Source organism: Atractosteus spatula, chromosome 7 (genome assembly GCF_055471065.1).
Source record: "Atractosteus spatula isolate fAtrSpa1 chromosome 7, fAtrSpa1.hap1, whole genome shotgun sequence".
NCBI lineage: Eukaryota > Metazoa > Chordata > Actinopteri > Semionotiformes > Lepisosteidae > Atractosteus > Atractosteus spatula.
Genome location: NC_142712.1, coordinates 56,970,680 through 56,984,571, shown reverse-complemented (window position 1 = coordinate 56,984,571; position 13,892 = coordinate 56,970,680). Strand labels below are relative to the sequence as shown.

The 13,892-nt window shown below is 47.9% G+C and overlaps 1 protein-coding gene across 1 annotated transcript in view; it reads left to right on the top strand.

Moving 5' to 3' along the window:
• igf1ra (insulin-like growth factor 1a receptor) overlaps positions 1 to 13,892 on the top strand; it is a 142,738-nt gene that overhangs the window by 92,840 nt on the left and 36,006 nt on the right. The window contains exons 3-8 of the mRNA XM_088920080.1: positions 4,412 to 4,721; positions 7,567 to 7,703; positions 8,275 to 8,419; positions 10,949 to 11,157; positions 12,731 to 12,857; positions 13,278 to 13,510. Of these exons, the coding sequence (XP_088776206.1) occupies positions 4,412 to 4,721; positions 7,567 to 7,703; positions 8,275 to 8,419; positions 10,949 to 11,157; positions 12,731 to 12,857; positions 13,278 to 13,510 (1,161 nt within the window). The remainder of the gene's footprint in view (positions 1 to 4,411; positions 4,722 to 7,566; positions 7,704 to 8,274; positions 8,420 to 10,948; positions 11,158 to 12,730; positions 12,858 to 13,277; positions 13,511 to 13,892) is intronic.

Here is a 13,892-nt window from a genome sequence, read left to right as displayed (position 1 = left end):
TTCAACAGTGCAATTTAATGAATGCAACACTGACCAGTGTGGCGATACCACACGCACTACATACCTCTTGCAGCTTCAGCACAGTGTGCGATTTAAATACAGACCAGTACAGTGAGATCGCAACTGTACCAGCTCGACGAGAGCCCGCGGGTGTTAAGAGTGGTTATAATGGTGTGGTTCGAAAAGGCTTGACAATGCAACAAGTAAGCATGTGCAAGTAAATGGTGCGAGTGTGGTGTAGCCCTGGTGGAGCAAGTGCGAGGCAGGAGACTGCAGGAAGTCATGGAGTCTAGCATGGGACCTGAGGCCCAGCACCAAGGTGTCCATCGACCAGACTGAACTTCCTGAAAGGTGTTATGTGGCTGATGGGGAATACTGTAGCTGAGCAGGAGCATCACGAGGAGGGGAAGGGGCTACTGGTTCCCCAGTCCGCTGGGTGGTGTCGACTGCTGTCGTGACCTTCAGCTGCAGCAGGTCCAGCATGCTGCACTGATACAGTGGCAGGGGCGCAGGGTTTCGGGGGCGTTCAGCAGAGCAGCACCCAGTATTCTGCCACCCCCTTTCCACAGAAACACCCCTTGCAGGGGCTTCCGTCAGTCACAGTGTGGAGATTTAATTTTTCAGCTTTGGCGTGTAGGGTCATGATATCCGGTTAAGACGACTACAGGGCGTCTTAGTGTGTTACGTTAGGGGCCTGACATGATGAGGTGTAGTAATGATTCCCAACGCCACTGTGTGTTATTAATGAGAATAATAAAACGGGCCGGCTTTGGCCTGCCCCGAGCCTGCTGGGCCGGGTGCCAGCACGGGGTTGCTAGGAGATGGCTGGTGCCCTGACTCTTGGCAGCTCCCTCCAGCTGGCCGGCAGGTCCGGGCTGTTAATCTACGCGATGACCGCGTTTCAGCACGAGACAGCAGACACCTGAGCGAGCCGCTTCGCCACCTTCCTGTCTGCCCCCATCGCCACCCCCCACTTTCTCCCCCAAGTTCCTCTGCGAGCTGCTGACGGGCCTGGAGTGCTGCACAGCCGTCAGGATGGTCACAGACTTGCGTGTCACTGCCCACTCAGTACAGCACCTTCAAGAGCTGAGTGTTTCATTTACAAGCTCCCCGGTACTAACATAGGTTAGGAACAGAAGACAGTGTTGACTAACAGTCAAAGGACATTTTTTAAATGCTGAATTAAGAAGCTTGACAGATTCAGGAATTTCCTACAACCCCCCCCCCCCCATGTGAAGTCTTGGCTACACAAAGTAAAGCGCAGTTAAAAGAATGTGTACGGAAGTCTAAATCTGAAGTAAATCCTTGAGTTAGGGTGGCACTAAACCACGCAGGGCTTTGTTAGTCAGAAACCAGATTTTAAAGCCCACTTCACAGGAAATTAGTGTCAGTTACAAACCTAGCTCTTATGTGATAAGGTGGTTTGGTAGCAGTTAAGATATAGGTAAGTGTACAGCTTCAGTCCTTAAGGCTAAGAATGCAGCATGATTAGGAGGTCTCTACATCAATAGCTGAAGACCTTTTGCTCAGTGTTATACAGTATAAGTGCAAGTAAGCGAACGATTAGCTCAGTTAGGCCTCTTGGAGCAGAAGTCAGCACAGCCGTCTGGAACTGGAACTGTGCACCACTGAATTTAGATCAGAGTAGCAGCATTTTGTACAGATTGAAACCTGTTCTGGACCATTGCAGAGACACCAGTAAACACTGGCTGGAAAAAGTCTTAGCAGTTCAATTGGCTAGAAGCTATGACTATGCATGATGACACAATGAGGACACAAATGCACAGAGAAAATGATTGCGCCTCATGTGGCTCAGTGTGCTGCTTTTACATGTACTGCAGCTGTGTAAAATACACCGCTCCGTGTTTCCCGCCTTTCTCTGACTGCAGTAGCTCAGAGTACGTCTCAGCTGCTGAGATCTGGCTCAGCACTGCCTCCTTCAGGTCAAGTGTGGACGTGCGTACTGTCGAGGCGTAGTGTTCCTGTGTCAAATCGTGCTCTTGTCCCAGTAGCAGGTATCCCTAAACCACAGCAAGGTGGCATAGCCCCCCTCCGTCCTGCGATGAAGCAGGGGTCTCTGCAGGGTGCTTCAAATGTGGGGTTTCGTTGCTAGGTTTTTTATGTTGGGTTTTCACTTTCTCCATTAGAATTTCCGCCACCCTCCTAACTGCCTGATAGCAGATTGCAGCAGACCTGCTCGTTCGTTCAGTGCAACACTCACTCGGAGGTGCCTGAAAGCTCCAGGAAGGTGTTTCCTTCTGGAATTGAACAGCACGGAATATTTTCCTCCTCTCCCTTTTCAGACAGCGGTCTCTAAAGTCTTAGGGTACAGCGTTGGTGGCCCTGCCTGCTAATCAGATTCTTGCTTTTAGGAAATTGTGTTCAGAAGACCCCTCATCCCAAACATCCAAGATCAGGCTCCCAGTGCACGGGCACATTTTGTTACCACTTTTAAAAGCTTTTCCAGCCTGAACTTCACTGATGCCCTATGGAGGCCTCAGCTGTCCACGGTGAACGTTGACTGCTCCGCAGTGGAACAACTTCCTTGGAAGAGCCCTGGAAGTTTTCTCCTCACACTGGTTGACCAGGAGTAGCCCCTGGTTGAAACGTGTGGCAGAGCAGGGTTTTGCAAGAGATATATACATGAAATAATGTAATTCAAAGCGTGTGTTGGCTGTGCCCACCTTCGGCAGGTGGGTATTAACCCCACACTTTTTAGTGTGCCAAACTTTTTAGATGGCAAGTTTCCATTTTCCCCCTCTTTCATTCTCTGTGGCCACCTTTGGCCTCCAAGAGCTGCGTTTCGTCATGGCCTTTCAACAGTGCGTTTCAGTGGGAGTTCCTGAATGTCTAGTTCTGGTTTGTGAGTGAGGGTGCTGTAACGCTATCCTGTCATTATTGGCAGAAAGCAGCTTGGTTAATCCCTCAGGGACCGTGTTCAGCCCAGTACAGTCTCTACAGACAGCGGTGGTCATCCGGGTGCACAGACGAGGCCTGTGAGCGTTTCGTTCCCGTCCCGCGTTAGAGACCCAGAGCTCCTCCCACACGCGCCCGGGACGAGGAGTGCTTTCACACTGAAGGGAGAGTGCTGGGAAATCCAGCCGCTGAATCGCCAATTGGCATCCTCCTTTCAGAGTTACTGCAATCCATCTGCTGGCGAGATGTTTTTTTTTAAAATTCCCTTAATAGTCCCAAACAGTAATAATATTTAGCTACAGTGGGGCCAGCAGAGTAGTTTACCAACAGGGCTAGAGTATAGCACCGCAGGCCTTGTGCAAACATTCCATCCTTCCTCTCTGACAGCCAGTGACTGTTTCTGCAGCCTTCCAGCCTGCTCTAGCTTCCAGAGGCCTTGACGTGTTTTACGATCTGGATGGTTCGCACTGTGTAAATTGTGAAGTGGAACTGGTTTGGTTTAGGAGTTAGGATATCAATATGTTGTGTCTTTTCTTGTACGTACTTAAACCTTTTGTGCCATTTTATCTCAAGGCAGAACAAATTCAGGTTCCCAGGTTTGCTTGCTCTGCATAGCCATCTTTTGCTAAGTGTTAATAGGACCAGGGGTGTTAGAAATGAACATTTTGTGAAGAAGGTAACATGTTTTCTTTTCTTGTTGCCATCAGACATGCAAGGAATCCTAAACTCCTGTAATTTGTTTGAACGCTGAGTACAGCATTTGCCAGCACATTAATATGGCATGTGATCTTCTGAAGACGGCTAGCGTAACGGTTACCAAGCAACCGAGACTAGGTGGCAGCACTAAATGGAGCACACTGGCAAGCACACTGTACAGTACATTGTACTTTGCTTAACTTTTTGTAGTCTTTAGTCAGCTCAGTTGCACCAGCCTGGGAGTAGTTTCACTTATTTACTTTTTCAGTCTTGCCGATTTGGTATTGACACTAATTGTCATCATATCGCTTTCATTAACCACTTATCCAGTTTGGGGTCACGGTGACCCTGAGTCTGTCCATCGCAGGGCCCACACAGACAGAAACAGGGAGACACACGCACTCGCAACAGGGCCAGTCTTCCCAGAAGCCAGTTGACACACCAGCATGTCTTTCGACTCTGCGATGAAACTAGAGCACCTGGAGGAAACCCATTATAACCTGGGGAGAACATGCAAACTCCACACGGAGTTCCCCAGCTCCCCAGGAATTGAACCCAGTGCTCCAGCAGTGCGAGGCAGCAGCTGGCTAACCACTGCGCCACCGTTAGTGCTGACACTAACATTCAAGCAAAAATAGCTTTAATAATAACAACAGACTTCTGCTTGGAGGTTCGGTCAATGCAACATTCTTGCCTCCCGTGAAGAAGAGTGGTCTGACAGGCGTAAAGGGATGTTGTCTGGTTTTATTTTTTCCCCCGCTGCGTTGCTAAGCCCCCTTTCCCGTCCTGTCTCCCGCAGTGTGCACGAACTGTGACAAGCGGGCGTGCACAGACTCCGGGCAGTGCTGCCACCCGGAGTGCCTGGGCACCTGCACCCTGCCCGACAACGACACGGCCTGCGCCGCCTGCCTGCACTACTTCCACGAGGGCCGCTGCGTGCCCGACTGCCCGCCGGACACCTACAAGTTCGAGGGCTGGCGCTGCGTGACCAAGGAGTTCTGCTCCAAGGTGCCCACCTCCATGCCCGACGCCTTCGACAGGTTCGTCATCCACAGCGGGGAATGCGTGCAGGACTGCCCCTCCGGGTTCATGCGCAACGAGAGCCAGAGGTAAGCCAGGGGCACCCCCACCCCAGCCGCCTGCCCGCCGTGGTGCGGGTGGTCCAGCAGGGGGCAGCTGTAGGGCGCCTTGCCCATTGAATTACTGTGCGGGCTGTGCCAGCGTCGCTGTTAATATTCTGTATTTAAAACCCGCTGTGGCCCTGCAGTAATTCCTTGATGCCTGTGGTCAGCCAGTATAATGAGCTGTGTTGAAATTAGGCTTTAATGACAGGCTACTTGAAAAACTCCCTGGTATGCTCATATACAGATTGTTAGCCCGCACTGATAATTGGGGATACAATATTGTCACTGTAGGACTGTAACAATAGCACAGCACTGTCGTGGCTAAAAATAGCAAGTGTCACTGGGTTGTCACAGTAACTAAGAGGGAACTCTAATCATCTCGGTAAACTGGCGCCCTTCCTTGCCAGCAGAGGTGGGGGCAGTGTGGGGGAGACATGCCGCCCTGTCTGTGGTGTGGTCAGAGCAGGACCTGCAGCTTGTCTGCCCTTCCAGTCGAAGCAAGCGCCGACTGCGCAGAAGCTGAGGGGCTTGTGCAGTTTATTTCCAAACCTGCCTGCAAAGGCCCGGATTTTGTAGTTCCTGCAGCACAGGCATTTCCTTTCTTGTGATCAGTGTCATATTGTCAAGAGCGTTTGTCTGTCAACTGGGGCTGTTCACACGGTAACTGGCATTGTAGCACAGTGCGGTCTTATTCCTGTATGAAGATGTGCGCAGCCCTGTCCCTGTGGTGCCACACAAACATGCTCTTTCTCCTCTGTAGCTGGTGAAGTTGCCTGCGTGATGTCGGCACCTCGGTCTGCTTGTAGACTGCTGTCACTCTTTCCTGGCCTTTTTTGTTTTATATTCAGCAGGGAAACAGTCATCCTAAACCATCACTGCAGAGGAATAGAATTACTTCAAGTGCAGTGAAATGTCAGAAACTTGTTGTGTAAATTGAGACTGGATCAGTCCAGCAGCTACAGGGGCAAGGTATTTCACTGTCCTGTGTGATTAAACAGTTTCATCTTCTAAAAGACCCCAAAATTGTAAGTGTTATTACTGAAGCTCTTTCTCAAGTTTGTAATAAAACTTAAATCTAGTTTTTTTTTCGCATTAAGGAAACAGCCAACTTTCTGAAACTTCAAGCTTGGAATTGACTGTTAGCGAGTTTCTGTCCATGGAGATGGGTATTGACGGTTCATGATCCCCTGCATGTTCTCACTACAAACCAGTTCTTGTTTTGGGAATAAAAATGTTTCCTGGATGTTAACCCTGTGAAAAGAAGAGAAAGCCTAAAATGGATCAAGACGGATATAACCAGAAAGCGCCCGACGTGTGGAGAAGAGAAAGGAGCGGTTTCGAGCCAGGCTGGTGTTAGACACTCTTAATAGAGTGGTTCTTGAAGTCTACAGGATGGCTCTAGTAAAGTACTGGGATGCATTTAAAATTGCAGGCCAGCAGTGTTAATGTTTATGAACATCTGCAATTACAAAAAGGCTGCCAGTCTGTTAAACAAATGACCAGGATCTGCACAATGTCTGTGTCTCTGAAGCTCGCTTTCCTCCTACTGTTATTTTTTTCAATAATATGTATATTGTATATCTTGTATTTTAATGAGGGTCTTTTCAAGATGCATGTGTTCAGCCTGATTTCCTCCACCATCCATTCATAAAGCTGAAGGAATCTGTTTCAGTAACCTCAGCAAAGGGTGGCTTTGAAAGGACTTCCTTCTCCTCTGGAAGAATCTGAACCGGATGATTCTGTAATAAAAGCCTTGGAATGACCAGCACTCCTGGCCAGTTGTGCAGTGAGGCAGGTGGGAGAAGATTCTTTAAGCTGTGCTGCAGAATTGTATTAATTGTGGGGGGGTGGGAAAAGCAAACAGCCTTGTGGGGGGGGAGGGCAGAAACTTCACGCAGTTTCCCAAGTCTGCTGTGCAAGCTGTTTCAAAGGTTTGCTTTCCCCATGTCAATGCAAGATAAATGTCATGATCCCACGATCGCGCCCAGCCTTTTCTTGAAAGAAGCCAGGGTATTGGCTTCGACAACATGGCTGAGTGGCTTGTTCCACACTCCCACAGCTCCTTGGGTAAAGAACTACCTCTTTTTCTCAGCTTTAAATGCACCACCACACAGCTTCCACATGCTCACCGTATACACGAGTATTTCAAGTCAGATTTTTGTATCCTAAAAATAGTGCTGCTCTTCACATCTTCTCGCCTCTCTCCAGCTTGCGGGGTTAATTTGTTTCTTAAACAGCATCTCAGTCACACTTCCAGATGAGAGCGAGGGATTCCACTGACAACACGTGAGGGTATTTGTCAAGTCTCAGCCGCTCCTGGTGCTGCTCCTTCTTCATCCGTTCTTCGAAAAGTTTCCACTGCTACATGTGTGTCACGAAAGAGAGACTTTAGTAGGGTGTTAGTGCCTTCTAACAGGCTTTTTGGGATTCCCGGAGTCTGGGGCCATATATCTACACCTCAGAAGGGGCTTTAATGTCCAGTGTCTCGTTTTGAAAATGATACTTTGTTTTTGAGAGCATAGCCCTTGTAGCTCACAAACTTCCCCAGTGCTTTCCTATAAAAACGCTTGTAGGAAAAGAAACAACAGCTTACAAATTTGGTTCTCAACTTCAGTCTTTCTTTGAGGGGGAAGAGATTAATTGTTTTGTCGAAATAATGAAAGAAATTTGCCTTCCTTGCCCTTGCCTGCTGGGGGAGTGTGTTTACTTCGTCTCGGCGGGCGGGCAGCCAGCTAAAGCCGGTCAAGGCCCTGTTTTGACTCTCCCCCAGTGATGTTTACGTGACCCCAGTCTCTCACGGCTCCCTGCGGTCTCTCTCCCTCTCTTGCAGCATGTTCTGCAGCGCCTGCGATGGGCTCTGTGACAAGATCTGCGAGGAGAAGGTCATTAACTCCATCGACGCCGCCCAGTCACTCAAGGGCTGCACGGTCATCAAGGGCAACCTGCACATCAACATCCGCCGCGGCAGTAAGTGCACGAGCCCTTCACTTCCAGCCAGCCCCCTGCATCAGGCCGCAGTCACCCCCGCTCCGGGTTCGAGAGAGCTTCCAAGTACTAGGAGACTGTTCGGCCCTGCCTGCAGCTCCAGTCCGAGGGAGCAGAGTCGGTTGAAGGAGGAAGGCGTGGGGATTTTTTGGTGGTTTGTTCTTGGTTGCACATAAACCCTTGGAGGACTGGACGTTCTCTTGCATTAAACTGATAAAAGCCAATGGACAGAGAGGATTTCAGGTTTGTCAGAGTCATGGTAGTCTCCCAACTAGGTCATTCCATTGCTGCTGGCTGGCAGTTCTCTACTAACTCAAGGACATGACCCGAGCACAAAGCAGTGTTGACATTTTTGCTGGATAGTTTTGTCAAAGAGACCTGCATCTCTTGTTAAAAAGGCATGTCTGTTTCTTGTCCTATATGAATCCCTCCTTTCATTTTCTGTTTTGGCCCGGTGGTGTTAATGAGGTTTCTCCTGTGGTTGTGATCTTTGTGTGTTTGAAGTTTCCCAGTGTATTACTGTCGTAACATTATTTTTTTTTTTTTCCCCCAGATAACATTGCTTCTGAGCTGGAGAGCTTCATGGGATTGATTCAGACGGTGACCGGTTATGTGAAGATCCATCACTCCCACACGCTGGTGTCCCTGTCCTTCCTGAAGAGCCTGCGTTACATTAATGGGGAAGAGCTGATAGAAGAGTACGTCCGGGTTCGAGCTTGAGTGTGTCTGGAAGGATCTGGACAGCCCTGCCACTTTGAAACAGCCAGTCATGTCACACATGCTACTGAATTCGGCTGACATTTTCGACCCTCTTCAATGTGTTCTTTAAAATATCCTCGCTTTATGAGGCTTTATCTGTAAAATGAATCAGGATAAACGTGATCGCTCGGGACTCCTTTAAAGCTTTCTCTCACAGCTTGTCAGTCTGGTGCGCAGCACAGCTCCTCATTGTTCGCTTGACCTTGTGCGTCATGCAGCTCATTTCGTATCATGTGTCAGGTGGCAGGGATCTGTCTGCGTCACGCAGCTGTAAAAAAAGCCTGTAGACACCCTGCGATTTGTCCCCGTGTGCACAAATGATTTCTTAGGCAGGGATCCATCTGATGTTCTAGAATTGCAGGAGAAGAAACTCCAGTAGCTGTGGAACGGGCAATGACAGGGCATGGGGGTGACATTTTTCTTAACCTGTGGGAAAGGATTTCACGTTGGTGAGGCGACAGGCAACCGTTGGTTAATTAAATCGAGAGGGAAAGCTCTGTGCAGGACTACATAAGGTAATGAAGGATTCTCTCAATCCGAGCAAAAGAAAAAATGACGTTTTTCAACCCAGATGCCCACCACGGCAAAACCGGTGAAAGAATAATCCCCTCTGGGGACACACCAGAGACCCTGTAAGAAAACACAAAACAGGAGCGAATCAAAACAAATTTCCCTCGCCCTTGATCGTTTTATGCGAAGGATGTTTACAAGTGAGGATAGGTAGGGAGTAGGGTTTGTTCACAGGAATTTCTTGTCCTTCGAATTCTCCCCGTGCACGTCTTGGGAGCCCAATCAGGAATCAGGTTGAATGGCCGGTATTTCAGTCGAGGGTGGCACAGTGTGTGTAACTGTCTTCCCCCAGACGCGGAGAGACGGAGGCTTCAGCGCAGCAGGGCTGTTTCCTCCTGTGCAGGCAGGTCTTCTGTCTCAGATCTGAAAACGCCCAACAGGCCACGCCTTCAGCAGGAATAATACCATTAAAACAAAAAACATCCAGTGTCATTGAGTTCTGTCCACCCGCTTCCTCTCAAACCTAAGATTTGAAACACATTTCGTGAAAACAGGGTGTTTCGCATTTGCTTGCGCACATTGCGGGAGCACCAGAGTACAGCTGTACCTAATTAGAGCATAAGAACATTGACGAACGAGAGGAGGCCATTCAGCCCCGCTAGCCTGTTTGGTAGTTAGTCGTTAATTGATTCAAGGATCTCAGCCAGCTGTTTCTTGAAGGAAGCCAGGGTATCGGCTTGAACAGCGTAGCTGGGCAGCTCGTTTCAGGCTCCCGCAACCCTTCAGACAGGCATGCGCCTCCTGTGTTCTGCCATGTTGTTGCCACTCGTGTCCTCTGCTTCACGTTTCGCTGTTCGTGAACCGCAGCATGAAGCGTCTGTAATGAAGGCAATTTATGTGCATATTTGTGCATACCATTTAAACATCCCTATACTGCCTGTAACACTGCTTTCACAAGACACTTTTATTGCATTCATAAAGCTATCAAATTGTATAGATATCTGTTCAGTCCAGGGATTTGTTTTCTATTGTCCATCGTGTTCGTGGGGGGCAGGATTCATCCCCCTTGTACACATGCAGCCGGATAATCTGCCCACCCTTCCCTTGATGGGAATTCTCTTCGTATGGTCAGGAGGCTCATGGGAAAGTCTGTGCCCCTCTAATTGGTTGTTCTCTCCCAGGGTAGAGTTACAGGCATTCCTCGCATTCCTGAGGGTTCAGTTGAACAAAGTCTGTTAAAGTTACAGTACCCTGCTTGGGTTTGCTGTTTTGCCGTTCGTTTGCTTGTGGTGGGACGGACTCCTGTCAGTCTGGGCAGCTCTGGCGGGGCGGAGGTTAGACGGCGCAGGGGCTGCTGACGTGTGCTGGAATGCCTGGGCATTTCTGCCGGGGCCAGTCTGTGCTGGTCAGGCGTGTGGTGCTGATGGCAGGCTCCAGGCCTGGCTGCCCTGAGGCTCCTGGGGTTCATTTCATCAGTGATCCTAATTAATTAGCACAGGAAGTGAAATTGCCCTTTTTTATGTTTCGGTGAGTTGCCAATGGAAAGATAACCTTTAACAGCTGAAGAGGCCATCAGCCCCGGAGGCCTGCAGTGGCCAGTCCCTGGTGAACACTAGTAATTCAGACGGCCCTCAAGGTTTCTAATGCTTCGATCTTTTGATTTGGTTAGAGTCCATCGCAGGTTAAGGGCGTATGTATTAAAGCACTTTGCCATGTATTATGCCTTTTGTTCCTTGGCATATGTTGTTAGCTTGGTTTTCCAGGCTTTTTAGTTACAGAACAAACTTTAGAAGCAAAAGGATGTTAAATTAAATTTGCAATTGGTGTGTGCAGAAACTCCTTTACACAGGAAGAGTAATATTTGCAGATCCTACCTCACAGTTGCACCTAATAGCTCTGTAGCTTTCGAGGAGGGTGTGCTACAGGATAGGCTCACTGTCTCTGTGTTGCTGTCCCAGCATGTACTCGTTCCACGTGCTGGACAACCAGAACCTGCAGCACCTCTGGGACTGGAGCCACCACAACCTCACCATCAAATCCGGAAGACTGCTCTTCGCCCTCAATCCCAAATTGTGCGTCTCGGAGATCCGGAAAATGTGGGAGAAGACGGGGATCACCGAAAAGTTCAAAGAGGACAATTTCCGTAACAATGGCGACAGAGCCAGCTGTGAGTAGTGCTCTGACCTGTCCGAGAATCCACGTGTTGGAAAAGCCCCTTTTCCAGGACTGTCCATGCCTGTCTAATGCTGTAATTAGAAAGACCCGGAGTCCAGCATCTGCAGTGTGATCATTCCTGGGAAAAAATGTAACTTTATGTATTTCATCATGACTATTGTAATTTTTTTGCCTCCTTTCTTTCTTCAGATAGTCTTTATAATTTTAGATCATAGAACCTTAATTTTACCATGTATACAAAGCCTTAGGCAAATAGACCTGATGTGGTAAAGAACTCCTGTTTGTTTCACTACTGTAATAAGTCTGGTAAATCACAAGTAATTTAAAGCTAATTTCTCATGCCACCCTATACAAGGAAGCATCAGTGTTGTGCACTTTGTGTGCAGACAATCCAGATTGTTGAATTTCTTTATCTTTATAGCTTGATCTTTAAACTAGCTTTCTGCTCCCGTATTGAAAGGGCGTCATAGCTGATGCATTGAGGCCACAGTAATTATTTTTTGAGCCGTAATAATGAGCTCATTCATTTTGGTTGTTTTCTGAGCACCTAATTGCTTCGGTTTTACAGTTCTGTGATTGGTCATCACCAAATCCCCATGACTCGTCTTATTAGGATTTAGATTTCCATTGAAATCCAGGGGCCTGGGCAATGCTCACAACACTGCAGCAGCTGTTCAGTCTCTTCCTTTCTCAGAAAAGTGAATTTATGATGTTCATCTGCCACTAATGGATAAATGACAAACTGCTTCAGCAGGTCACATGCAAAATTACTTTTAAAACTTTAAATCACAGGCAATGAAAATTAAATAGACAGGTTGGTACAGCACTGTATTCCTCATGTAATCAATTACAGGACGTTGATCTAGTAATTATTAATAAATAGCTTAGATGGTAAAATCGTCAGTCATGGGGAAAGTAGGGCTTTAGACACTGATTCAGACTTGGTGGTTAAGGTGGTATTAGAAGCTGGCCAGAATCCTTCTAAATAAGCTGCCTTTGAGTGGTTGACTTAATCTTTCTTGAATAGAAGAGAATTTTAGAGATGAATGCATTTGGTAATTCAATATAAATTAACAACTTAATTTACTTACTCTATTAACAGATAGGAGAGTAGGCTTTTAATACACATGAAACCATACTGCCTTGCTTGGGATATTTCTAGATGTCCTGGGTCACAAATCAGTTTCCTGAAAAGTGTTCTGTCTTTTTTTTTCCCCAAGAGGAATTTGAATGAAAGAGCTGCCAGTTTGTAACCTTTAAGTAAGAGTTTAAATCAGTCTGGCACACGCGAGATTAAAGTGATCTGGGGACACGGTTGTTTCCAAATCTAAATTCACGTGCTGTGAATCGGCACTGTTAGCCTTCGGTGATGATGGATAGCCACATGTGAAGCACATGTGGGAATTCGCCATCCGTGAAAGACTTGCAGTTGGTGTGTTCTTAAAACTTAACCCATGAACATTAAAATGTCAAAACCAAATTGTTTCCTGCACGTTTTTCTGTTTTCTTTTTCTTGGAAACGGTTACATGTTTCCTGAAGGGGACACGTGTTTATTTTTTTCAAGGCGAGAGCTACATCCTGAAGTTCAAATCCAACAGCACCATGAGCAATAAGATCAAGCTGACCTGGGAGAGGTACCGGCCTGCGGATTACAGGGACCTCATCAGCTTCATCGTCTACTACAAGGAGGCGTGAGTGTGTTGTGTCTGTTTACAGTGTTTGGGAATGATACCTCTGGTGGCTGTGGCGGGTTTTAGGGGTTGCTTGGCAATTGGAGCTGTTTTGACTGCAAGAGCGGGCAGCCTCTTGCACTGTATAGGAGCAGTTTATATCCTTGTTTTCCCTGTGTTGTGCGTGGTTCTGCTCATTTCCTGAAAAAATGACAAATCTGAAATGTGCAGCACCTGGTGTTTGCTTCTGGAAGATCTGGAGTAGTAGTAGGAGAAGTTGCAGATGGGAGGAGGTCTCCCGGCCTGTCGCCCTTATTTATCCACTAGTGGCTTGCTGCTCCTGTAGCACCGAACTGCAGTTCTTGATGTATTGCCCCAGCAGTTTGGAGAAGGATGGTAAAAGTGAAGTGTTTCCAAGTTTGGCCTTGCCGTGTTTTGCAGGCCCTACCAGAACATCACGGAGTTTGACGGACAGGACGGCTGCGGGTCCAACAGCTGGAACATGGTGGACGTTGACCTTCCCGACAAGGAGGGGGACCCTGGCGTCCTGCTGTCTCCACTGAAGCCCTGGACTCAATACGCCATCTTTGTCAAGGCCATCACCCTGGCGGCAGAGGACAGACACATCCTGGGAGCCAAGAGTGAAGTGGTCTACATCCGCACCAATGCATCAGGTACCCTGCCCAGCCAAGTGCCAGCGGGTCTGAGTGCTCCATCACGTCTGGAGCTGCGATCTGATGCACATGGGACCAAACCGGTTGAGCTGCAATTCCCAGATATTTGCGAAAACAAGCAAATTATTCATCTTTATATTTCATTTATTTCAGTATGCCAACAGCAGCACTGTCTCTGGTAGTTAAACGGGCAGGATTTTGATTTTGATGAGCTGTTTGTGAAATTTACATGGGACGAATTTGCCCATGACACTTGGTTTCTAAAGGGCAGTTAAACTAGAATTTGAAATTCAGTCTAGTTTGTTCCTTCCTACTGTCACGTTTTGTTTTGTTTTATTTTAAGAAAAGCATGGTGGCTGTACTGAGCTTGAGCTTCAGTATA